At 24.8% G+C, this 25,097-nt stretch overlaps 5 protein-coding genes across 21 annotated transcripts in view; 2 read left to right on the top strand and 3 right to left on the bottom strand.

The window, feature by feature from the left end:
• The window catches only part of LOC127276622 (histone deacetylase 4), a 90,763-nt gene extending 80,339 nt beyond the window's left edge, over window positions 1-10,424 (bottom strand). For 6 of the 12 annotated variants that reach the window (XR_007842225.1, XM_051297195.1, XM_051297196.1 and 3 more), the window contains exons 1-2: window positions 9,838-10,423; window positions 7,592-7,716 (exon numbers count right to left, since the gene is read on the bottom strand). Coding sequence is in view for 9 of the 12 variants with exons in the window: in XM_051297188.1 (XP_051153145.1) it covers window positions 7,592-7,661 (70 nt within the window). In the remaining 3 variants the exon portion in view is untranslated. Of the gene's footprint in view, window positions 1-7,591; window positions 7,717-9,837 lie in introns of all 12 variants that reach the window. The other 6 variants (XM_051297199.1, XM_051297200.1, XM_051297190.1 and 3 more) reach the window with 5 other exon arrangements.
• Window positions 10,425-10,694: 270 nt separating this feature from the next.
• On the top strand, window positions 10,695-12,412 carry LOC127276621 (uncharacterized). Of its 2 annotated transcripts, none has more exons than XM_051297186.1 (2): window positions 10,695-10,843; window positions 11,312-12,412. In XM_051297186.1, the coding sequence occupies exons 1-2, from the start codon at window positions 10,841-10,843 to the stop codon at window positions 11,750-11,752; spliced, it is 444 nt and encodes a 147-aa protein (XP_051153143.1). In that variant the 5' UTR covers window positions 10,695-10,840; the 3' UTR covers window positions 11,753-12,412. The 2 variants fall into 2 exon arrangements, with proteins under 2 accessions (XP_051153143.1, XP_051153144.1); XM_051297187.1 differs by having other exon boundaries at window positions 10,695-10,916.
• LOC127276620 (transmembrane protein 222) lies at window positions 11,934-13,890 on the bottom strand. Its single transcript, XM_051297185.1, has 4 exons — window positions 13,532-13,890; window positions 13,190-13,400; window positions 12,973-13,103; window positions 11,934-12,897 (listed from the first exon to the last, which is right to left on the bottom strand). Exons 1-4 carry the CDS (start codon window positions 13,642-13,644, stop codon window positions 12,819-12,821), a joined length of 534 nt encoding a protein of 177 aa, XP_051153142.1. The 5' UTR covers window positions 13,645-13,890; the 3' UTR covers window positions 11,934-12,818.
• Window positions 13,891-14,355: 465 nt separating this feature from the next.
• On the bottom strand, window positions 14,356-18,549 carry LOC127276619 (solute carrier family 41 member 1-like). 5 transcript variants are annotated; one of them, XM_051297180.1, is made up of 7 exons: window positions 18,382-18,549; window positions 18,138-18,247; window positions 16,628-17,046; window positions 16,082-16,553; window positions 15,419-15,769; window positions 15,194-15,342; window positions 14,356-15,109 (listed from the first exon to the last, which is right to left on the bottom strand). In XM_051297180.1, coding segments are annotated over exons 2-7 (1,578 nt in total). In that variant the 5' UTR covers window positions 18,139-18,247; window positions 18,382-18,549; the 3' UTR covers window positions 14,356-14,923. The 5 variants fall into 5 exon arrangements, with proteins under 5 accessions (XP_051153137.1, XP_051153138.1, XP_051153139.1 ...); XM_051297181.1 differs by having other exon boundaries at window positions 18,138-18,171; XM_051297182.1 differs by lacking the exon at window positions 18,138-18,247.
• An 803-nt stretch (window positions 18,550-19,352) lies between these two features.
• On the top strand, window positions 19,353-22,487 carry LOC127276618 (uncharacterized). The gene is made up of 4 exons (XM_051297179.1): window positions 19,353-19,625; window positions 19,969-20,317; window positions 20,402-20,803; window positions 20,872-22,487. The coding sequence occupies exons 2-4, from the start codon at window positions 20,012-20,014 to the stop codon at window positions 21,628-21,630; spliced, it is 1,467 nt and encodes a 488-aa protein (XP_051153136.1). The 5' UTR covers window positions 19,353-19,625; window positions 19,969-20,011; the 3' UTR covers window positions 21,631-22,487.
• The last annotated feature ends 2,610 nt before the right edge of the window (window positions 22,488-25,097 follow it).

Raw genomic sequence — 25,097 nt, 5'->3', positions numbered from 1 at the left:
TCCTGTGATGTGCACGCAGAGACAAAGAGAGGTGACTACACTATTGCTTTCATAATATAAAACGGTTACCGACCAGATGCGATAACAGAATAATTAAATTCTCATCTTTACATTTCAAAAATATAATTCGAGTTCAATGGTATAATTTTAATGAAAGAATACAAAATTTAAAAACAACAACTTCCTTTTGTTAAAAGGGAAAAATAGGATTTTTTTCATATGACCTGATTTTTTTTAAGCTGCTATATCGATTGATTGAAAAGGACCCTTCAATATTATACTACTTCAGGCGCATATATATATATAACATGACTGAATAATCATAAATGTGCACATGCAACTCTTAACATTTAATTGTCTCTCGTTTAAATGAATATAAACCACACTGAAATTCTATTTTTAAAACCATATGACTATTCAATTTTTCAGTATTCAGAAACGTTAAAATATTATGAAGCTACAATTTTAATGATTTGCATTGTACGTTTTTTATTAAAAAAAAAAAAAAAAAAATACTGAATTCGAAAATATGAAAAATTATCAATTATTAAAACAACTGTCTGGAAGCTATACCATTGATTATAATTATACATCGAGAATTTAACTTTATATCGTTACTTTTTATAAGCTTTTTTAGCATAAATAAAAAATATTTGAATAATTAATTTATTATTTAATTTAGCCCTATTAATAAATATTTCCTCATTTTCTAGACACAAATATATAATTTTATGTACAATAAGTAAAATGAAATATTTGAGTTAATAATCAATAGCAAAGTTTTGCAAACTAGAAATTGGTTGGCCTCTTTTTACTTGAGAGCCAAATCTACAAAATTAGAACAATACACTTCGAGAGAACCACCTGCAGTCTAAAAACAGAGTCCTCTTAAAATAACTTTCTTCTTTAGAATAATCACTAAAACTTTTTTTCTACACACACATACACACACTGCGGAAAAGAAATTATAATAAAAGAAAACTTTCTACAATAACTTGAACAAAGAATTCTTTTAAAATAATATGAAGAACACAAAGGAACTAACAAAATCTTTCCGAATAAGATTTCATATATTAATATAAATAATAAAACAGTCTCAGGAAATAATTCCAATCTAAAATTATTAAAACGATAAATGACAAATTTTCAAAATTTGCATATAGAATGAATCTGTTTATTTTCCTTTTGAGTTAAGCATTAGAATTATTTTTTAGTTATAAAAGTGCGTTGCGAATTAATAAAATTATATTTTGCAATAAACGTCCTTGAGGTTATTCCTGATAAGGTCTAAAAATAAATTTCTAACAGAGGAGAAAGATCACATTAACGACACATCTCTTATGAGTCGTTAACTCCAACATGACCGGTGGTTGGTCAATCTATTTTCGAATGACCAACCCGCTCTTTCGATTTATTCCGGTCGGATGTGATATACGTGTGTTTATTGTCGGCGCCTTCATACCTCGTTCCTCTTAATGTGTGTTGCCCCCCCCCCCTCTCTCTCTCTCTCTCTCTCTCTCTATCGCACTTTTTTTTAAACCAACCTCCTTCCTCAATGAATCTCTGACCATCATATATAAGAAGCTGCATTCGCGTACAACTATCTATAGCCACAAAATCATGGACTCTACGCTAATAATAAACTATTATACTATAACTCCCTCTTCTATAAACCACGTGCTTAATTGCTAAATAAGATTTCCGCTATTTCTTCGAAAAAAAAGAAGTACGAATATTTTCCACAATTTTGAAAATCATTTGACACTTTTCTATTTCTATAATATAAAATTTTAAATTAGAATCAAAGAACTGACAAATCCTCCAAACACTCTAAAAGGAAAGTACTAAAAGAGTACCGATTTTAGGTATCCAAATAGCATCAAATGAAAATTTAGTACACTGAGAAAAATATGCTATTGAATCAACAGCATTTCTGCTAAAGGCATAAAAATTATTGCTTCAGAAGCATATGCTATAGAATTATTAATTTAATAACGACTTTAGGTACACTGAGAAATATGCTATTAAAAAAAACAGCATTTTTGCCAAAGGCATAAAAATTATTGATTCAAAAGCATATTCTGAATCTGTATATTTTATAAATTCACAGAGAGAAATAGATGGTAAGAACTTATGATCTTAAGATTGTAAAAAGTAGATGTTATCCGGTACTATCATTATGCTACTCGGTACTATCAAAAATATTACAAAAAGTATGGTTATGTTACCCACTACAATTAAGATGTTACTCCGTACAATCTGGATAGTAACTGATAGAATCTACATAGATAGCTGTCCGTATATATAAGATCAAATATGGTACCTGGTACTATCTAGATAGTACCCCGTACCATCTATTTCTCTCCGTGCACTGAAAAAAATTCCTAACCCCCGTATACCAGGAATTGACTAATTTTCCTGGTTACAAGAGGAACCCAATAGGCAATCTTGGTAAAAGTTGATTTCGACAATTAGTCGGAATGACTAGGGAAGCTTATCAGAATAACCAGGTATCTTAGTTACATTAGCTAGAATCACTTTGACTAATTAAACTTTAGCAAAATTGACTATAGATATATGTGATATTAACCAAACACTTTAGTTAATATAACTAGGAAACAAGGGGTCAATTCTACTAAATCGACTTTGACAATATTCACCAAGCTACATAACTGAATTGACTACGCTGACTAGATTTAAAGTTGCTATGGTTAATAGTCATTAATGCGAAGCAAATTTTTTTCAGTGTATACCTTTTGAAATATCTGCCATAAAAATTAAAAAAAAAACTGTTGCAATTTTGAAGTTCAATCAACAGAAGACAAGAATTTCTACAGAGTTAGATTTTTTTGGGTTTCAAGCATCTAAAATTTTTCAGCAACTTTAGTTAAAACGACAAAACTCCTTTTTTCCTAATTCTGTTTATATCAACCAGCCAGATTTTAAAGCCGAACCAAACGTTCTGTTATCGAAACAAAAGAATTTTTTCAATTACGGAAAATACTAATATATAAAGCAAAATTTCACAAACTGAAAATAGAATTTGGTCGTTGTGGCGAAGTGCCCGAAGGAAGCAGACGTATAATATTGGTCTAACATCTTCTTGGCTCTAGCAGCGCGGTGGGGTCAGTGAGATTCCTCTTTAGAAACCGCAAGTATAATCATGGCGAGAGTGCATCCCGAGAATAAATAAACGAGCAGTGAAATTCACTTTTCCGAAATCTCCTTTGGCACACATCAACTGCATAACAGAGATTTGGCATCAAGTGAGAGAGAATATTTTCACGATCATCTCTATATAATGCGAATCAACAAAACAAAAATTATTATTTTCTTCCCCGACCTTCATTTCCCGGATCCGTGTAATTAATATAATAATAACTAATTGCCTAGAGTCATCCTCAAAAAAAAAATAATAAAGAAAAAGAAAACACTACCTCTTCTGGTAATAACTACTCACTGTTTATTTAATCGACACGTGTCAAGATCATGAACGACAACGTAATCGTCTATCAAGAAGCCAAACGTGACGTTTTGATCCATTGGATTATTATCTATTATTACATATTCAAGCACTCGCACATAGTTTCCTATACAAAACTCAACGTTTTGAAACAAATATTTTTCCAAGAAACGAGAGAAACAAACCTTATTTTTACTGAATGCAAATTTATTCTTTTACCTATTTTTAATTCAGTCGCGAAATTTCAATTTTTTCTAACACAATTCTTATTTTAATTATGCAAAAAAAAGAACATTTTTTGTTCTAAAAAAATTATAAACCAAAGGAAAATTTAAAAAAAAAAAAATTTCAAAAACTCACCAATATGTTGAAACTTGTAATCTACTTTTGGAAACGTACCTGAAACAAAAAAATAAAACAATTATTATTATTTATTAACAAATTATAAAATAAATTTTTTTAGATAACATTTTTTTAAAATAATTTTCTGTAATAAAAAAAAAAATTATTTTCTAATCGTTTAAGATAAACGATGTAAACTTTATTAATTTCCCAAATAACATGGATAGAAATTTTAAAAACTAATCATTAAATAGTTATCAAATTTTAAGATGAAATTAATATATTCTATATTAAAACAGAAAAACATTTATCTTTATAAACATTAATATAAACAAGCGCCAATTATAATTGACTTATAATTTATTGAATTATCGGTTTCTATTATTGTGGTGATGATGATGATGATGATGATGATGAAAAAAAACCAGTTCTATATATTGATTTATAAGAGTTTCTTTGAAAATTACTGAGATATTTAAGAAAAATCTAACGTCATTAAATGATTATTACTTTTCAAACATTTGATTGGCTAATGAGTATTAATCATAAAGTCAATCACAAATAAGAAAAATATGTTTGAAAAACATAATATATATAATGCAATTTTTCCTACTATTTCAAAATTATACAAAATTTAATTATATATAGAATTTTCTAATTACATGTTATTTTAACAATTTAATATGCAAATGAGAATAATTTTTCACTATCGTTTAAAAAAAAAAAATTATAGTCATTTTAATCGAATTTTACATATATGTACAAGAATGTGTCATACTGTAGCAATCAGTATAAATATTTTTCAAGTTCCGTTTATTAATGAAAGTTGATATTAGTACTCTCTAAGAAACTATGAATTTAGAACCTATTTAAGTCATTAATTTTTAATTAATATTACAAGATGGTTAAAAAATTAACAAGATGGTAAAATTTTTTAAAAATACAAAAATAAAAAAATTACCGACCTAGAAATCTACCTTACCGACATGGGAATCTACCTTACCGACTGATGGTAAAAACAGATTTTTGAAAAATGAAAATATAAAAATCACCGACATAGAAAATTTCTTTACCATCAGTCGGTAAGGTAGATTACATGTCGGTAATTTTTTGTTTGTCAAAAAACTTGTTTTACCATCAGTCGGTAAGGTAGATTCCTATGTCGGTAATTTTTTATATTTTCATTTTTCAAAATTTTTTAACATCATTAAATAAATTTTGTCAAAAAGTATGAATAAAAATTTTGGTTATTTTAAGTTTGCTGAGAAATCTATTTAAAGAATTTGGCACGACAATTTCAATTAATAATATCTTTTCATTCCGAGTAGACAAATATAATATATATTTCTGTCGAACCACGTAAGGTTCAAGATATGTCCACCCACATCTCTCCATCTGGCACTTTGAAATACATATAAACTCCACACTTCTTTTTTTAACACTCTCTTTCATTTTATATACCTTTGTTCAACTCACAGGATCTCTTTTTCATTCATGTGCGGAGTAACTCTGACAGAGTCCTTCATTTAGATATACAAAAAAGAAAAAAAAACATACCTATATATCTATTCTATTCCAATCGACAAAATTTCATTCATATTATTTATATTTTTTTTTTAACTTACAAAAAATAAAAATCTTATTTTCCCTATATACATTATATAGAGTAAATAAATCATTCTTTTATTTAAAAAAAATAATTTTTACATCTATTTTTATTGCTATTTCGTCATATATTTTTATGTTGGAGAAATAACAAAATTATTTTTAAACTATTAACGCAAGTTTTATGGAAATAGTCGATTGACGTAAAAAAAAACACGTGCACGAGAAGATAAAAAATACTTCTAATTTATTAATTGTTTATTTATCTTGTATAACTTTTAATCATTTCAATTAATAAAAAATATATATATATATATAAAAAGCACTAGAACTCTAATTATCGAAGTTTGAGTGTGTGTCAATTTTTTATTGAGGTTCCAGTGTACTTTAATTTATCATATCTAAATTTATCAAATATAAAAGTAATTTAATTTAATTATTTAAATAAAAAGAAAAATGTAATTATATAAAACAAAAATTAACGTACATTGTATGGGTTAATATATAAAATTTTATATTTATAAAAGACATTCGTAAATATTTACTTAAGCAATGAATTTTTAATAATGAAACCGGTTTTTACAAGGGATTTTATCTTTATCTATTTTAATAGTTCAAGAATAAAAGTTATTCACAAAATTATAATTGGATATTGTGAATAGATTTAGTCTCTTTATATCGAATTATATATATATATATTTTACATATATTCGTCATAATCACGTGAAGTTTCCATAAAGTTCACGTGAATGAAAAATGTTTTTTTTCTTTATCACGAGCAACAGTGTATTATATTTTAAATAATATATATATCAAATAAAATTTAAACATAGTATATATTTGCATTATATGGGCTTTTGAAACAAAAAAAAAATTGAAAAATCATTTAACGTTATTGTTACAATATAGTAAATTTTTCCATTTCAATGCCTTCATCAAAAATGTTTTCTAAGATGGGTTTTATAAATTACTATTTATTAAAAAATAAATTAAATGAAACATAATGTATATCTTAAGTTTAATTAATAGTGACAAACTTTAAATCCTATTGGACGGTAACGATATAAATGTTCGAAATCCTGTTGCCACGTGTCTTTCTGAAACCCTTTTAGGGTCACGTTTCCGCATTATATATCAAATTCTCTATGAACACGTGCCTTTATAATGTCAATAAAAGATCAAAAAAAAAGAGATGTATATATGAATTTTTCCCTTACGACATTATAATATTGTGAAATTTTCAAATTAATAAATTCCTGCTTCATTATAGTTTCTTATATATTAAATATATTTTATATAATAGATATAAAATATAATTAATATAAGAAATTATAATGACGCCTTTAGTAAACAAAAAGTTTAAATTCAGAATTATAAACCATTAATATAAATTGTTAATTATTATTTATTTAATAATAAATAATTATTATTATTATTATTATTATGTAATAAATTAATATATTTTTATTACATAATTAAAATTAAAATTTCTTTTTATAATCAAACATCAGAATTATTCTCCTATTTTCTTGTCTTTAAACAATAAAATAAAATAATAATAATAATTTTTTGTAAATTTTATATTTGAGCCAATTTTTGAAATTTATTAACAGATATAATAATCTATAAATGAAACGAATTTAATAGGCCGTAAATTTTATCTTTTAACATTACACATAATAATAATTATTATAAATAAACAAAAGTTATTGAAGATTAAGAATTTATTTTAAAGATGATCTAATTTAAAATGGCTCATCATGAAGGCTAAAATCATAACTCCAGATTTATGACTTTATTTCCTAAATGAGAATTTGTTGAATTGATTTCAAAACTTTGCAACACATATTCTTTAATGTAAACCTCAAAGACACCAAACAATTAAATAGACGTAGTTAATTTTAACCTGCAGCTATTTTACTACTTTGTATTCATATTGCACAATGTTCTCGTTCTTTATACCGTATAAAATCGTTACTAGAAATCTAATTGAAATTATACTCTTAAATATCTTTTTAGTCTATATAGATTATTTTTAAAATTAAAGACAAGAAAATAATCAAAATAAATTCTATATTGTTTATTTTTTGAAAATTAATACGAAAAAAAAAATTTTTTTTTCCCCCCTTTCAGTTTTCTATTTACATTGTAATTAAATTACATATTTAACGAAATTATTACCTTTCGCTGTAGTGGTCGGTGGGTGATCACTGGACATCCTGGAACCTCGTTCCTCCACCACGCATTGCATTGACCACCCTATCGCACCCACACCCTTCCGTATACGTCACATGCGACCTCGAATCCTGCAAAACGCCATAAACATTTTAATATACAATTAAAACAATATTTAAACGAAAGAAAAAAAAAAAATTTTTTTTTTTCTTTTTTACAGAAACAAATTACATCCCCATTTATAACACATATCAATAACAATCATATACACGCGTTTCAAATCGAAGTTTTTATATTTCAAAAGAAAAAAAATTTTTTTTTTTCCTGTAAAAAAATATTTTTCAAACCACAAAGAAAAAAATGTAACAATAAAAGAACAAAATATTCTCGATTAATTAAAAATGCCTCAGTAAAATTTTCATTTATAAAACATAAATTTCAAAAAAAAAAAAATGTTTATTAAACAAAAACACGAATTCTATTTATATGTTCCTGTTATTTGAATTTATTTCAAAAAGAAAATGAAATATTTGACAATAGTTTGTCACATCTCGGAAGAAGTGCTAGTTAATTTAAAATATAGAAATGTGAAACACGTGTTGGAGCTTTCCGATGATGCACCAGGTTCTCATTTGGCATAAGATAAGAGGAAGTCCACAATTGTCACATGGATATATTTACCCCTCTCTCTCTCTCTTGAAAATAATGGACGAACAGAAAATTAACAAATCGCATAGAAATCATTATACGATTTATCCATATTGCAAAGTCATTCAATACCAGAAACAACTGATTTTTCACTGATAATAATTCTGATAATAAAATGCTATTTATTTAAAAATAGCTTTGAAAAAATATAAAAATGCGATATTACAAACAGATAATATAAAAAACAAAGATAACAATTTTTTTTTTCCCCCCATTTTTCAATAATTGTAATTTAAATTTTATGAATAAATAAATTATAAATTTTTATAAAATTTAAGATTTATTTTTTATTATAATGGAGAAATATTGACGTTAATCAGTCTGGACGCATATTATTATGAAAGTAAAGAATGCTAAAATTGGAACGACATCGGAACTAAGTTAATAATTATCGGTAGACATGAAGAGAGATCTATTATTAGAAACTGGCAGGTAAAGCCAATCATTTATTTCACCTCGTCACTGTTGCACACTAATAGCATCAACCAATAATGCAGGAAGTCGACCTCCAGATACCGTCGAATAGAATCTAATCAAACTGCTTGATTAGTCGCCATTCTATACGTCAAATCGACCAATAGACTTGGCAATTTTTAAATTAAGTCTATCCTATGAAGAGAGAGATAGAGAGGGGGGGGGGCTTATCAATTTTTTCTCAATCTAAAAATGAACACCCAAGAAAAAAATTTATTTTTCCCTTCCTAGATTTTGAAATATTTTTCACAATAAAAAAAAAAAGAATTATATTTATCCGTCAACTATATTGAGCACTTGAAACTTTGATTATAAACTGTCTTAGCAATAGTAAACAATCGTTTTAAGTTCATGTACAAAAAAAAAAACTATTTCCTGGTAAGACAATAATAATTAAGTTATTTTAAGCCTTAACTACAAGTAGATAAATTAAAAGCTTCGATTCACTTAATTTATTATAGTTTTAGTGACAAAAAAACAATAATCTTCATTAATTTTCAAGTAAATTGAAACAATAAATTTGTTTTAAAAAATTATACAATAGAAAAAAAATACAAATTAACTAACAATGTTATTAAAAACAATTTACTTGATGTATTTAGTTCTTTAAATTGTTCAATGTACACGGATTATTTGAATTTAATTTAAATCAATTTTAATTAAAACTTTGATTATCACAATATTATATTAAAAAGAAATCAAAATCACCTCCAATGGACCTAAAACCAAAGTAATATTCTTCAGAAAAACAATTGCACTAATGAAAATTCTTTATAAATTCAATTCCCTAAGTATACGTAATTAAGAAAACTTTTCTAAAAATATGTTTCCAAAAATAACATCAACTCAATAAAAACAAGACACTGAACATTAAATCATTGTTAATGTCATGCTCGATAAATTTATTCAAGCACTAGTGTGATTAATTTGTTTGAAAGCTTTGGATAAATAACTCGAATATTTTCATGAAAATTGGATAATAATTTTAGGTTAATAAATTGTAAAGGTGACAGACGGGACGCTCATGATATGGTATATATTGGAACCTGTCACACTTGAATTTGACCTACCTTTAGAAATTGCGACGAAGACCTTCTCCAGGAAGTGACTTCGTCTATTTTTAATTCGCGAACACGTGACAGAATTCACAATTTATAATTTTTCTACAAGATCATTTAAAAAAAAAAAAAAACAGCCACAAAACGAAGCACTAATTACCTGTTCTCGCATTTACAATCACGAAAACAATGCGACCGAACTGCTACCTTGACGCGATTTGATCAACTATAAAACACAAATGTATATAATTTTCATTCACGCATGCGTTTCTCTATGTTTTTTTTTTATTTTAATTTATCACTCACATTTACTAACAATCAAAATTAACAATAATAAAAACAAAATGACGAAAGAAATTTCAATTTTTTTTCACTTTCATCGCGAGAAAAATCATGAACTTTGACTACTTCCTAACCTAACCTAATCTGATTCACAGTTGCTGAATTGACTAATAAAAACTTTAAACAAAAAATGTTTTCCATTCTATTTAATAAATTTTCTACTCTCTTTTCGAAATTTTACAAAAATTGAATATAATTGGTACAATAAAGATTAATTAATAACTATAATTTCAATAAAAAAAGAGCAATAACTGCGCAGTTAAATATTACATTGAACACAGTAGTTCCACTAATCAGTAGTACCAACATGTAGAAAACAATTTACAAAACTTGTTTGAAAAACTGAAAAAACACACAATAATAAAAGATTATTATAATTTGTTTTAATTATTTTCTTCAATCACTAAACAAACAAATAAATATTATTTACTAAAAAATATTTTTAAATTAAATATGAATATATTTAATATAAAAAAATAAATTGAAGTAATTTAATCTCTTTTCTATTAATATTGGCTACCCTGAATTATATGTCATCAGTAAGAATTTGCAGTAATTTTCAGGGGGCTAGTTTTTCCCTTTATTCATTGAATTAAACGCAAATAAAAGTTTATAAAAACAGCGGAATTAATTTGTTTTTCAAGTGATACCATATTTGGAAATCATTTTCAATATGGTTAGTTATTATTAACGAAGTATCCTCTACTCTGTTGTAGATTCTTTGTTTAGATCCCTTGTAAAAATTGCATGTAAGTAGTGAATTACTTTTTTTTTTATTCCTTTCATATGTTTTGTAATTGTTACATTTCGTCAGCGTTTAAATAATCTAATTACTCTAATTTCACACGAACATAAATTTCTCGTTGATTGTGTCGTTCACATTTCACTATCATTTATTCCTTTCAATTTCTGTCAGTTTATTTTTTGAGGTTAGTTTTCTAATTTTCTTTATTAATTATTTTGAATGTTTTTATAATAAAAATAATAAGAAATTTCTGGAAAAAACGTTTCTTCCAGTATATTGTTTAGAACTTTGATTGTATTTTACTAACCTAATATTAATATCAAAATATTAAAATGGAGATCTAATAAAAGAAACAAATTTTTAAAAAAGATAATCAAATATTTTCAAATTTATCAATAGAAAATGTCTTGGTTCTTCGGAAAGAAAAAACATCAAAAGGATTCACCTCCAGATACTCCGGAGGAGGCAATACCTGTTGAGCAAGGAGATGATTTTATTTTTATTGAGAGACGTAATCCAGGTGGAAATATTGGGGAAAATGATGCAAGGGGAGGAAATAATTTATATCCTTCGATCAGTGGATTGCCATATTATCCGCCATTACAACAAAATAAAATTCAACAAAATCCTCAAGTTGATAATCAAAACAATTACATAAATGGTATACCATTTAAATATAGTAAAGATTTTGAGAGATCAATTTTAAATGACATGGATATTGATAGACTTCGAGTCAATGAAATTTTGTCCTATATCGAGAGAATACAAAATGAAGATACTGAATACAGTTTTCAAGTAGAAAAAAGTGTTATCGCAGAAATGGATTGTGCGAGTAACTGATATAAGTCGATAAATAATTTCAAAGAAAACGAAGACGAAAATCGAATTATTTGCACATTATTTACAATAACCATTGTCCTAGTAGTAACATTAATTATAGTATTGATAATTATAAATGAAAACGAATTTTCTTAACTGAAATTAACAATATTTTTGTTGCTCAAGTTTTAATAATTTCCTGTTATTTTTTTTTTTTTTTTTTTGTAACTATAACAATAACAACTTTTGACTGGTTTTTCTTAGTTTAATTTAAAAAATCTACTTATTTAAAATTAAGAGGTGAAAAATATTTTTACATTCACCATAAAATAAGACATGTTAAATTATCATGGCAAAAATATATTCATTTAATTAATAATTATAAATTAACTATAATTATTAATTTAAAAAAATAATTTTAGTCACGATAGTTTTTTTTTCTTTCGAAAGAAAAAAATAATTTTTAAGTTAATTAGTCAATTTTAATTTGTAATTCTGTTATCTGTATATACATAAATATTTTATATTTGAATATTTTAATGAACAAACAAATGTCAACTAGTTATTAAATAGAAAATACTTTTGTATAACGCGGAATATTCTTATGTTGTCTTAGGAGAGAATTTCATTGAATGTAATTATTAGAATTCGCCATATTTTATTATAGTATAAAAGCTTGTACTTCCGTTTTTTTTATTGAAATCCTCATCCTTAAATAGACATAAAATATTTTACTATAAAAAATTTGATTCCATTTAATAAAACTAATTAAACAGAATTAGTTCTTTAAAAAAAAAAAAATTATTAAAGAATTTAACACAGTGTTTTTATAAATAAATTGTATGTATTAAAATATTTACATAAAAGAAACACTCGCAAATATACAAATATTTATAGGTACTATCAAAAATTTACCTCAAATTAACAAATTATTGTATAGTTCCTAAGTGATAGTGAAAAATTGTTCTTTGATTTTTCTCTTCGCTTCTATTAAAAATTGACTATTTTTCAAAATAATTAATTATCATAATTAATTATTTCAATTATAATTAATATTAAGAATAAAAAAATTGTCAATAATTAATTTTTATGTCAAAAAGTAGATCAGGAGAATTATAGAGATGATGAGAGTAAAAGGTCCCCATGTTTGGACAAAATGACGGAAACTAAAACAAAAAGATGTGTTTAAAAAATTCATTTCATTTAAGAAATATTAATAAATTTGGGGTTTAATATCTTACCTAATGTATTTTCCATAAATAGTCATGAGAAAACCAATTTTTATCATATTCCAATGACTCGTGTTATTGTAATTCATTAATTTCAATGTCAAAGCAACATGAGAATAACAGTTGTCCCAGCATAAGTTGTGCTAAAAAATTGTAAAAAGCGAAATTAAATTTCCAATTAGAGCAAAAAAAAAAAAAACTGTTTTTTCTTTTTAGTATTTTACTTTACCATTCTTCCTCTATAAACTTGTGCTCCTTCAGCAATTGCTGAATCCCATCCTTGTACTCCTCCCTTTGCTTTTGCATAATTTAATTGCCAATATTTCGTTGGCCATCCAAATGCCATGGAATCTTCCGAGACACAATATGGACCCGCAAAATCAACAATTATTCCTGTTGATGTTGCTATTCCCATGTGTCCAATAAAGGGAAATAAATATCTGGAAAAAAATTATACCAAATTATTATTATTATGATTATTATTATTACAATTACAATGTAATAAAATAGAATTTTTTTTTGTTATATTTACTGAATAATAATAATTAATACATTTTGTTTTATTACTTACGTTAAAAGAGGAATCGGGGTCCATACCACACAAAAAGGAAATCTGTGTCTCACAGGATCAATAGCTGTAACCATTATCGATGAATTTTCCGAGATCTCTATAGAATCTTGCATTATTTTTCACTAAAATAAACAATTTTCTTCCAATAAGGAAAAAAAAAGACCGGTTATATTTCCTCTAAAATGACATATCATTTTTCATTGAAAACTACATTTTCATAAACTTTTTCAATTTATTTATTTTTAATATTTCAATTCTCACTGTAAAATTTATTTAAATAACTATAATCACTATAAAACACTGATCTTCTGTGATGTAAACAGACAATTGTCACAATGACTGTCGTCTGCTTGTTAAAAACCGTCTGCCATTTTGTTTGTAAATTTTCGCGGGAAATTAAAATTCCATTTAAAAATCCAATTTGTGATTAAATTAAAGAATTGCAAAATTTTAAAGAATGACAATAGTTGAAATGAAACAAAAAAAAGAATTTTTTTTCAACAGTTTGGCATTTTATTCATTAACTACAATATAGGTGAAAAATCGCATTAATTATATAAAAAGTGATTTAATTCCTTTACATTTAATGATCATACATATTTTAAAGATCAAATGAAAGAAATATTTTTCAAATATAATTATTTTTACAGCCGACATTAAAACATTAATTGCAACTTTTGTTACAATTTCATCTGGCCTAAAAATGGCACGTTAAATTAAAATGATAATAATATTGAAAATGAATATCATTGATAAATACAATTGATACAACACTTAAATTATTTAAACTAATTATTTAAAGAAATAACTAATAAGACAAACAATTAATAATATAATATTATATTATATATAATATTATAATATACATATTTTATAATATTGAATAAAAATATCCTGCTTAAAAGATTAAATCTTTTAAAAAGCAAAGAAAATGTTTTCATTTCAAAAATAATACCTAAAACAATCTAAGTACACATGCAAATTGACTGATTACTTGAATTCACAAGAGTAGAAAAATAATCCATGTTACATCAATAACCAGATAATAAATTTCTAATACAACATGAAGCTAACTTAATCATTAATTTAATGATTTAATGTTCAATGAAAGAAGCTATTTTTGTGTGAAGATTCTATCAAAATTATGTTTTGATAAAAACAAATATCCTGACTTACAGACAGTATAGCACCTTTTGTTTTTTATCTAAAAAATACATTTAAATCCTACAAAACTTTTTTAAAAAAAAACTATTTCACTTTACCAAATTTTGTTATGGTTGACAAATAAATATCTTGTTCATTTTCTTCGACAACAATTTTTTTTTTTTTTTTACGAGAATCGAGAAAGATATGTTCAATATAATCGATGTAATTAAAAAATATTTCATTCATTCAATCACCAACGTCCGAATCACCATCACCAATAGCATTGAGAATATGAAATGCAATACCGAGAAAAGCCGTTCCGATAAGATCGCCAGCAGCCGTTAGATATGGTATCGCTGAATTGTCAGGATCCATTCCTTTTGTCCACATCCAAATGACCATTAATTGAGCAATATATAACAATAATATAACCTGTAATGAAATTTAATTTAATTAAAATAATATCCATATAATTATTTAATTTCAAAAAAAGTGAATAACTAAAATAAATTATACCTGCAAAAATGCACATATCAAGTAAATAGTGAGAAATATCGGCGTAAATGACGTATGACCAGCTTGTAAATAACTGATAGTGTAGCTGAAGATTAAATGCCCTGGTATCACCATCATTAAAAGAACTCTTGCAGTTCTTGCATGTCCTCCTAATTGTAAAATAAAAACAATTTTTATCATTTTTTTTTTAATTTGCAAATTAATATGAATAAAAAATTAATTTACCTGAAGCAAAAAATACATGAAATGGACTGACACAAATTTTTGGTATCTCTCGAATTCCCATGCCTTGTTGTTTATGAAGATCAGTGGAAATTCTACTAGACTGGACGGCAACGAGATTTCCACCAACGCCATTAATAACCAATTGAAATACAGCGATACCTTTATAATTTGAAATCGTGTAATCTAAAATAAGTCCACCAAAACTACTGATTATCATTGCCAAAATCACAGGCGTCCAACTGTCATTCAAGACTTCTTTGGTGAATGGATTTTTTGCAGCAATATAACCCCATAATGGAGTTAAAAAAAGACAAATTACTACTAAAGTTGGCGCTATCCATGGCGCTGTATCTAAAAATTATAAAAACAAAAAATATTAATGAAAAATTATCGTCCACAATTTAATTCAATTTCATACACTGAAAAAAAAATTTATTTGATTCAAATACTCAATTACTTGACTATTATCAAATAAATATTTCTTTTTATTAAATAATTATTATTTAAGTCAATTAAATTGTATTTGTTTCAAATACAAAATTTATTGGTTCAAATACAATTTATTTAATTCAAATAAAAATTATTTTGTTCAACTAAATATTTATTTGATAATACTCAAGTAATCGAGTATTTGAATGAAATAAATTTTCTTTTTCAGTGTACCTATCGCATTATATAAAAGTGAAGCAATCCACGAGAGTAGTGCAAGTGTTGTTAAATCTCCCAAGGATGCTGCAATTGGAGTTGCCACATTGTCTGGATTAATGCTCATATGCCGCGAGAGAAGAATCACCGCCGACATAATGAGACCAAGAACAAAACTGGCAACCGAGGCAGTGACCAATGCACTTGCACAAAGAATAAGGCCATGATGAATGTCAAATTTTGCTTCGGGTACCCATCCTAATGCAACAGCAGCCAATGATGCCAGTAAACCAACAACCATCGCCTGACATTGTATTAATGCCAAATTACCAACAATTATCGTCCATTGTTGACTTTTTGTATCCATATGACCAAGATTTGCTTGCGTTGAAAGACGCGATGCTAATGTCATTTCTAAATTGCCTTTTAAACCTAACAAGGCAGGGACAAGTATATACACTTCCGATACATTCTGATAAACATCCCAATGCTGAAACAAAAAAAAAATATTTAATAATAGCAAAAAAATGGAATTTAAAAAAATTCGTTTTAAATAAAAATTACCTGCACAACATCAAGCAACAAACTTGCCGCAACCATTCCAAATCCAGCGAGTAAAAATGGTATAAACATTTGAATAGAAATTGACCAGACACTCTCATCCTTATCATTTTCATATAAATTAATCGGCGATTTATTCACTGAATTATTATGATTAAGGCCTTTGATATCGACTTTTGGTAAAGGAGTTGGTATCAATCTTTGTGTGTCCTCATCAATGCTTTCGCTTTCCGAGTCGATCTCCAATTCCATTTTAATGTCCTCCAAGTTCTGTTCAAGTGGTTCTCCACTTCCTGAACCAACCATTTTGTCCAGTAGAGGATTTCTTGCTTTTCTGTGACGTAGCCTGCTTTGTGAATCTCGTGCTTCTGCGTCTGCATGATTTAGGTCCTTGGAATGAATAGTTCCGTCACCAGAAAGCACTAAAATATACAGAAAAAAAAATTAGATAATATTCTATTTATGTGTAAAAAGAAAATTGTTTTCAAAAACAAATTCTCTAGCTATTAATACATCATTTTTTTTCCTGCCTTTTTGTTTTGTTAAAGATAACAATATTTCATTGTTTTTCTTACGATTCTCGGTTGCTTCATTCAAATACTTGTATTTCTAAATAATTATTGTAAATTTGCCGATTACAATACTGAAATTAAAAAAAAATGCAATGACTACGATTACAAATAAAAAAATTATTACTATTCTACTTAGAATTAAGTTACAGTTCACAGAATAAATTATTCAATGGAACCAAAACATTCATTTTAGACATTATCTGATAAAAGTTGTGTAATCAAGCAAACACACACCAATTGATACATTTATAGATCAACGATCCAAATTGAGACAATTTAATTTGAGATTTTCAACTTTTACATACAATTAAAATTAAATAATAAATAAATAAACATAATTTTTTAGCCATAAATATATAAAACAATAAAAAAAAATACAAATTTAATTTTCATATTGCAATAAGTTGCAAATGAAAATATAAATTAAAAAATAAATTTAAACAAATTATTTATATAACATGAGCAAACAATTTACTTACAAGTAAATTATACTTTTTGACGGAAACATCATTTAAAAAAAAAAATAATTCAACCAGTAAATTTTACCGGAATATTAATCACATAAACTCATGCAACAATGCATTTTAAGATAAGCACTATCTTTTACCTATCCAACTCAGATATTGAAAAAAAAATTCGATGTCTCTCTTTAAATAAAAAACCATTCGATTTACACCACCGAACAATAAATGATAATTTATTCACAAAGAATGTTTAGGTTCCATAATACAAATATTTATACGCATGCATGGAATAAAAAAAAAATGTCTGGCGTAAATAAAAAAAAAGGCGGTCAAATGACAATATAAAATATATGAAAATGTACATGACATTATTTAAATATTTTACCGGAATTAAAAACAATTTTTCAATCTTTAATAATCACGTTCTCATAACATTCATTTTTTTTAAATAATAAAATATTTTTTCAAAACACTTACTCGTAATGAAGAAATGACCAGATACTCGATTTTCCTGTCATTCATACACGTCCATTTAAAAATGATAAACTTATTTAATGATGATGAATCCGTGAACATGAATAATGTAACTTCACAAAAATTTACACTTTATTTGTGATGACAAAAAAAAATGTTGAGGTGATATTTTTTTGTAAAATACGCAAAAAAATATAACACCGACTTGAAAACATAACCTAAAATGAGGTTTTAAAAACAAACGTACCTCAATTTTGTGTTTACATGTTTTTCCATAACCAATTAACGCTCAGACATGTAAAATATTTTGGACAATGTTGTCAAAATGGGAAAATTTGTAAATTACGTATAATAATTAAATGTCACATTAAAGGAGTGCCGACTGTGTGCGCCACGAACGTCAAAAAAAAAACTTATAAACACACATACACATACGCAACATACACGTGAACACGTGGCAATTGGTGTAAATGCAACCATTCTTACACAAGTGTCAAAATATTTGCCGCTCGTTAAGGAGCGCGAAATTTTCTTCTTTTTTTTTTTTTAATTATATTCATTATCAGGTCTAGATCTTTGTCTATGTTTATATTTTACATACCTCGTTGATAAAATTAATAGATAAGATGATTGATTATTATAAAAATTACAATAAAGTATTAATTTCCAATTCTAATAAGACTAAAATAATCTTTATAGAAATCATTTTTTAAAAAACAGTTTAAATTTTAAATCATTAAATAAATGTTAACAAAATATTTAAAATTGTAAAAAAAAATTTAATTTTTTTAAATGTTGACTTAAAATAGGTTGCCTGTAACACATGGCGTTATTGTATTTCTGTTTCAATAGATGCATATTGAAACGATTGAAACTAAAATAGACAAAAGCTAAAATTATGATATAGGTACTAAAAATGTTTTTGAAAATTTTTCTTCTACTCTACAATAAGATAATTTTACTCTTTTCTAAAATATGTTTTAGAGAATTTTTTTTTTTTTTAAATACAATTTTACGGGGTTTTTATTGCAATTGAAAGGGGCGCATTAATTATATTAAAAAAAACAATAAAGTGTTAAGTGGAAAATTTTGAAATAACATTGCATTTAGTGTTTCTAAATTAAATGGGCATTGTGCCCATTCTCGCTTGGCGCATGTGATGTTGTCTTTGTCTTTTTTGAAGTTAAATGCAGTTCTACCTTTTGCTGAAGACAACGACCAGTCAAAGTCTCTTATATCTCATTAAATAATCTATTCGAACGAAATAAATTTTATTTTTAAATTTAAAAAAAAAAATAATTTAACAAATTTTTTATTAATTAATTAATTAAGAGTTTTCTTTTATATATCTGACATAAAATATATATATCAACTAACTAAATGAAAAATTGTGTAAATTAAATTAAAATTCAATAATAAATATAAATTAAGAGAAAAGTGGTTAATTTTACTCGCAAATTAATGGTTTTTTTTTTTTGCATTTAATCTTTGGTGAGTTGAATAATTTCATTTTTACATTTTATTAATCATATCAAGAACAATTAACTTTAAACAAATTAATTTTCTTTAAATCATTTTATAATTTTTTTTTTTTATTAATTTAAAAAAATTATATTAATTAAAAAAATTATATTAATTAAAAAAAATTAATCTTTTCAATTCGTAATTATTTTCTTAAATAATAATATAAAGTCCATGAATTTATGACATAATCTTATTACGTTACCAACACTAAAAATAATTTTATTTTTTAATTGTTTTCTATAATTTTTGGAATTTTATTTTTATTCCGAATTTTAATTACTTTAATTTAAAATTCTTTGTATTTTTATAGATTCCGAATTTTTTGACAATTTTAATTTGTCAAAATAATAAAAATGGGTGGCAAAAAGAATAAAATTAGAAAAAAATGTTTGAATCAACATCAAAATAATAATATTTCAAAAAAAAATTTTCCAAATAATTCCAACGAAAATATCAATTTATTAGATAAATCACCAATTGACATAATTTCAAGATTGAATTTTCCTTTTATTGAACCAAATGAAAATATTGAAGAAGAAGATTTTGAATTTAATTTTCGTCAACGTACAATTTTTGCTTGTAATCTTTGCTTAGTATGTATGGAATTATGTGACGGATTATCGACATGCAAAAATTGTCAAATGATCACGTATTGTTCAGTAAGTTATTTTTATATAAACGGAATTTCAATAAAAAAAAAAATTAAATAATTTAATTATGAAAACTTAATTATTCTTTTTTAGAATAAACACCTAGAGGAGAATTTAATAGAACATAAAAATTTATGTAAAATTCTCACAGATATTTGCAATAAAAATGAGGGTTTATCATTAGCAAAAGATCTTTCACCCGATGAATATCGAACATTTCGAGTTAAATTAATAGAAATAATTGAACAGGGTTTAAAAAGAAAATTAGATTTATGGGAAAAGGAAATTATTTTATATCCTCGACTATGTAGAAAATGTCACAGTGAAAAGAATTTAATATGTTGTCCCCAATGTAAAATGGATTTTTATTGCTCAAAAGATCATCAAAAAGATCATGAACAATGGTGCAATCAATTCAAATTATTTCAAAGAATTATTTTTCTACAAAAATATCATGGATCGGTTAATCCAAAACTTCCAAATCGAATCTACAAGGTATTTATAAATTTTTATTATCTGTTATTACTAATTTTTTGTATATTAAAAAAATTTTTTATTTACAGGAAGCTTTTTCGTTACCACAAAATCTCGATCATATACTATTAGAATTGTTTGACTCATCTGTATATTATAAAAAAATGGATTGTCATTCATATGCCAGCATTTCTCATATGGCAACAATTCCACTAACTACATTATTTGCAATTGAAAAAAGTTGTCAAAATTGGAAAATAAAAAAGAATATCACCATTCACGTGATAGGAGCAGAATTTCAATTTGAATGTTGGAATCTTCGAATTTGGGAGAAATTATTTCTTCACTATTTACCAAATTTAATTAATTTAACATTAATATTCACTGGGCCAGAATTAAAAGTACCTGATGTATTGTTAGAAATTTTAAAAAATGTCAAAACATGCAATTATTGTCGAATTTCTGGTAGACGTATAAATGTAATTTTTAATCAAGGTAAACTTTATCACGAGATTGAGAAAACAACAATTATTCAAAAACCAGACATTGTGTGTTTATTTAATCCGGGACTTTATCGAAAAACTGGATTTAATGGCAATGATACGTGGCCATTGACTATAAAAAAATTTTGTCAATTAAAATCACCTATTGTTATCACTGCTTATACAGAAAAGGAAATTCCTCAAGATATCGCGGCAATTAAATCAGTGTGTAATATTAATATTATTATGGAACCACAAAAAAATCCCTATGCAACATTAAAACCTGATAGAAATTTTGTTAGTGACGATACAGCACCGTTGATGTATAAAAATCATTTTATATCTATTATCAAAGGCATTGACTGAATTTTAATTATTTTTAGTTTTATAAAAAGCAGATGATATATGAGAGAATTATATATATATATATATATATATTATACAATTTTGATAATAAATTAATTAAAAATTGTAGAATCAATTGTCTTTATGTATAATCAAATTGTAGTACAATTATCAGATATGTTAGAACAATTCCAAAAATCTGTAAAGAAAATAAAAATGTACTTCTCCAAAAATGATATCTCAAACATTTTCCAAAAAAAAAACATTTTTACCTTATATAGATATTTATAGTTTAAATCAATTAATCCATATATTGAAATGTTCAATTGATTTTTAAGCAAGTAAAGAAGAACACTTTTCATCTGAAACTAAATTGTTCACTAAACGAAATTGAAACTATAATAAGGAATTCATCTTTAATAAAAATCTTACCATATACATACGATTTGATTTTGAATTAATCCATATTTTACAGAGAATAATACCAGTATTATTTGCCTATATAAAAAATTTTCATTGAAATTATTTTATAAAAAATAAAATATAGTTATTTCTCTCTCAAAAAACAGTGCGAATAATTTTAATAATAATTATTACCTCATTAGAAATATTTCCAGAAGCAGTTGAAATGAAGAAAAATTCCATAATATTACTAAACAATACAAGAAAATGCATTGACGATAAAATATGAATCAACGAATTCCATTCGACACTCGTTCTTATTATAAGAAAAAGAATATTAATTGATGAAACCATATTAATAAAATTCACAATCAATGATAATAATATTGGTACTGCAAATAAATCTTGAATATCTTCGATAATTGTTTTTAAATTATTGTGCAATTGTTTAGCAATTGCAATTTTATTTATTGTTAACGATGAAAATCTATATATATATATATATATATGTAATATTAAATTAAATTAATTTAATAATATTTATATATAATATATTATAGTCACCTATATTCAAAAATTTCACGATTTAACATTTCCTCTGTTGCACATTTCTTGAGAACAATATTTAAATGTAAAAATTTCTGTTCAATTATTTGCAAAATTGAAATAAAAAGAAAATAAACATGATGAATAACAATATGTGAATAACGATAAAAACCCCATATTATAAGATTGTATGAAGAAAACATTGTAGAATGAAATATTTGATCAACAATAAAAACTGGTGTAAAATATGAAAATACAACAAGTGTCCAAATTATAATTATTTGAATTATATCTGACGTGTCATTGGGAATTTTTAATTTTTCACTAAATTTCTTGGTAATTTGTAAATTTTTAAAAATATTTTTCAATCTCTTTTGACGAAAGGCAAAAGTTAACCATATAAAAATAACCGCTAATAATTGTGAAATATGAACAAAACCATCGACAAGAGAAGTCATGTCTATTTGTCTATGAGAGTAGATAATTTTATATTTTAACGTAAGTGACCAAAAAAATGAAAAAATATATAAAATAGAAATTAAAATTGCATACAAGCGAAAAACAAAAGAAGTTTGAAATTCTAAATTATGATAATCTAAATTTAATGGACATAAACCTATAATTTTTGAATAATAATAAAGAAAAATAATTGAAAAATATATTTTTTCTTTATATAAAATTTTCACCATACTTTTTTGTTTTAGTTAAATTTCTCAAAATTTTATAATCTAATTTTTTTTTTTAATTTCACACAATAATATACATAAAAGAACAATTTTTTTTTCTAACAATAATATTCTAAGACATGACACAATTGTTGTGTGATTATTTTTATCATCGATCGATCGAGAGACTTTTCAATTATAGAAATGAAATTCTATGGTAAGTTAAATTGAGTTAAAATTAAAAATAATAAATATTTAACAATAATAAATTAAAACGTTTAACAATTATTTAATATTATTAGATTGAAATTGATTATTTTATTTATTATTAATTTTTTAAATTTTTATTGTCAACGAAGAATATCGAATAATTAATAATTTATTGTTAAAACACTTTTTACTTTATTAGAAAATTAATTATTTTGACTTTTTTCTTTTCCAGATTTACAATCATCAAGTTGAAGCATAATTATTAAATACGTTGTTACAGTTCCAAAAATCTGTGGATATTTAATAATTATGTTTAATTATTTATTTAATTATTTAATTCTTAATTTAATTAAAATAAAAAATAAGATTTGCATTGCAAAAGGTTTAATTCGAAAAAAGTGTCAAAAATTTGAAAATTATCTGCTTACCCTAAATATAAAATGGAAATTTAAATTAATAAAGCCATGCAACGATACTATCAATTTTCTCTGAAGTAATTGTTGTGATACATTTCGAATCTAAGACAATATATTACATTTCTCATTATTTTTTTTTCTTGATAAAAATAAATATATTTTGATGCTTCTCTAAACTTTATAACTATTGAAAGACTCACTATTTTTTGACAATTTGTTGGCCTATAAAAACTCCACATTTTATGAAGAACATTTCCTGTATTATTTGCCTGTAATTCAATTTGTAAAAATTATATATTCGTTTTTTTAATTTTGTTTAATTTTATATTTAACAGCCTAATATAATAATATTTTTAAATAAAAATTTGTATAAAAAATATTAAAATTTTAAACCTCTTTAATGACACTTCCAGAAGAAATTGCAATGAAGAATAATTCTAGTGAAACGAGAGTAAACCATAAAAAATAATTTATGGTTATCCAATAGTCTTGTACTTGAAAATTTACTTTTCTAACACACTGATATATTCCATGTGATTCATAAAGAATATAACAAAAATGAGCCATCAAAAGCATTAACATTAAAACTCCAAAAACATCAACTATCATTAAACACAAATTAATAAGATTTTTGTGTAAATTTTCAAAATCGTCAATTTTTTGCGTCAAAGAATCAAAAGAACAAAATCGAATTTCTGTAGGAAAATTCTCCATTTGTCTGAATTTCAAAAAAAAAAGGAATTAAAAAATAGAAAATTTGTCTCAAAGAATATAATTTTTCAAAATTTATTACCTGCATAGAAAATTATTTGATGATGCACTATTATGAAAATTATTGTCAAGTGGTAAATGTCTCAATTTTTTATTTAATCTGCAAAATTTTCGTTGCAATATTTGCAGGAATGTGATAAAAAGAACAATCAAATTATGTATAACAATTTGTGGTAAATTATAAGGTATCCACGCTATCCAATCATAATCAGTTACCATTGAATAACTTAAAGTATCGATAAAAAATATTACCACATACGAGGTATTTATAATAATCAAATGTATAAAAATAATTCTCACAATTTCCCATTGATCATCATTGATTCCTAATTTTTTTGCCATTTTACACGTTCTTTTAAATTCATTGATAATAATTATTATTTCCTTTTGTCGAATTGCCAATATTATCCAAGAATATAATGTAGTTACAAAATTAAGTGTTAGTGCAAGTCCATTAGCAATAACTGATATAACAGTT

Source organism: Leptopilina boulardi, unplaced genomic scaffold (genome assembly GCF_019393585.1).
Source record: "Leptopilina boulardi isolate dan_hultmark-lab unplaced genomic scaffold, ZJU_Lbou_2.1 LbouV2_150, whole genome shotgun sequence".
Taxonomy (NCBI): Eukaryota; Metazoa; Arthropoda; class Insecta; order Hymenoptera; family Figitidae; genus Leptopilina; species Leptopilina boulardi.
Note: the sequence above shows the minus strand (reverse complement) of the source record. Positions and strands in the feature narration are given on the sequence as shown.

Excerpts from the sequence above, each read along its gene's own strand:
- LOC127276620 (XM_051297185.1), bottom strand. The coding sequence starts at position 13,644 with ATGCAAGATTCTATAGAGATCTCGGAAAATTCATCGATAATGGTTACA. Across the intron at positions 13,401-13,531 it reads ACCCCGATTCCTCTTTTAAC|ATATTTATTTCCCTTTATTG; the intron begins GTAAGTAATAAA and ends ATTTTTTTCCAG. Across the intron at positions 13,104-13,189 it reads AAGTTTATAGAGGAAGAATG|CACAACTTATGCTGGGACAA; the intron begins GTAAAGTAAAAT and ends ACAATTTTTTAG.
- LOC127276619 (XM_051297180.1), bottom strand. Across the intron at positions 15,343-15,418 it reads TCATGTATTTTTTGCTTCAG|GAGGACATGCAAGAACTGCA; the intron begins GTAAATTAATTT and ends TTTTACAATTAG. Across the intron at positions 15,110-15,193 it reads TGATATGTGCATTTTTGCAG|GTTATATTATTGTTATATAT; the intron begins GTATAATTTATT and ends ATTTCATTACAG.
- LOC127276618 (XM_051297179.1), top strand. The coding sequence starts at position 20,012 with ATGGGTGGCAAAAAGAATAAAATTAGAAAAAAATGTTTGAATCAACAT. Across the intron at positions 20,318-20,401 it reads AAATGATCACGTATTGTTCA|AATAAACACCTAGAGGAGAA; the intron begins GTAAGTTATTTT and ends ATTCTTTTTTAG. Across the intron at positions 20,804-20,871 it reads TTCCAAATCGAATCTACAAG|GAAGCTTTTTCGTTACCACA; the intron begins GTATTTATAAAT and ends TTTTATTTACAG.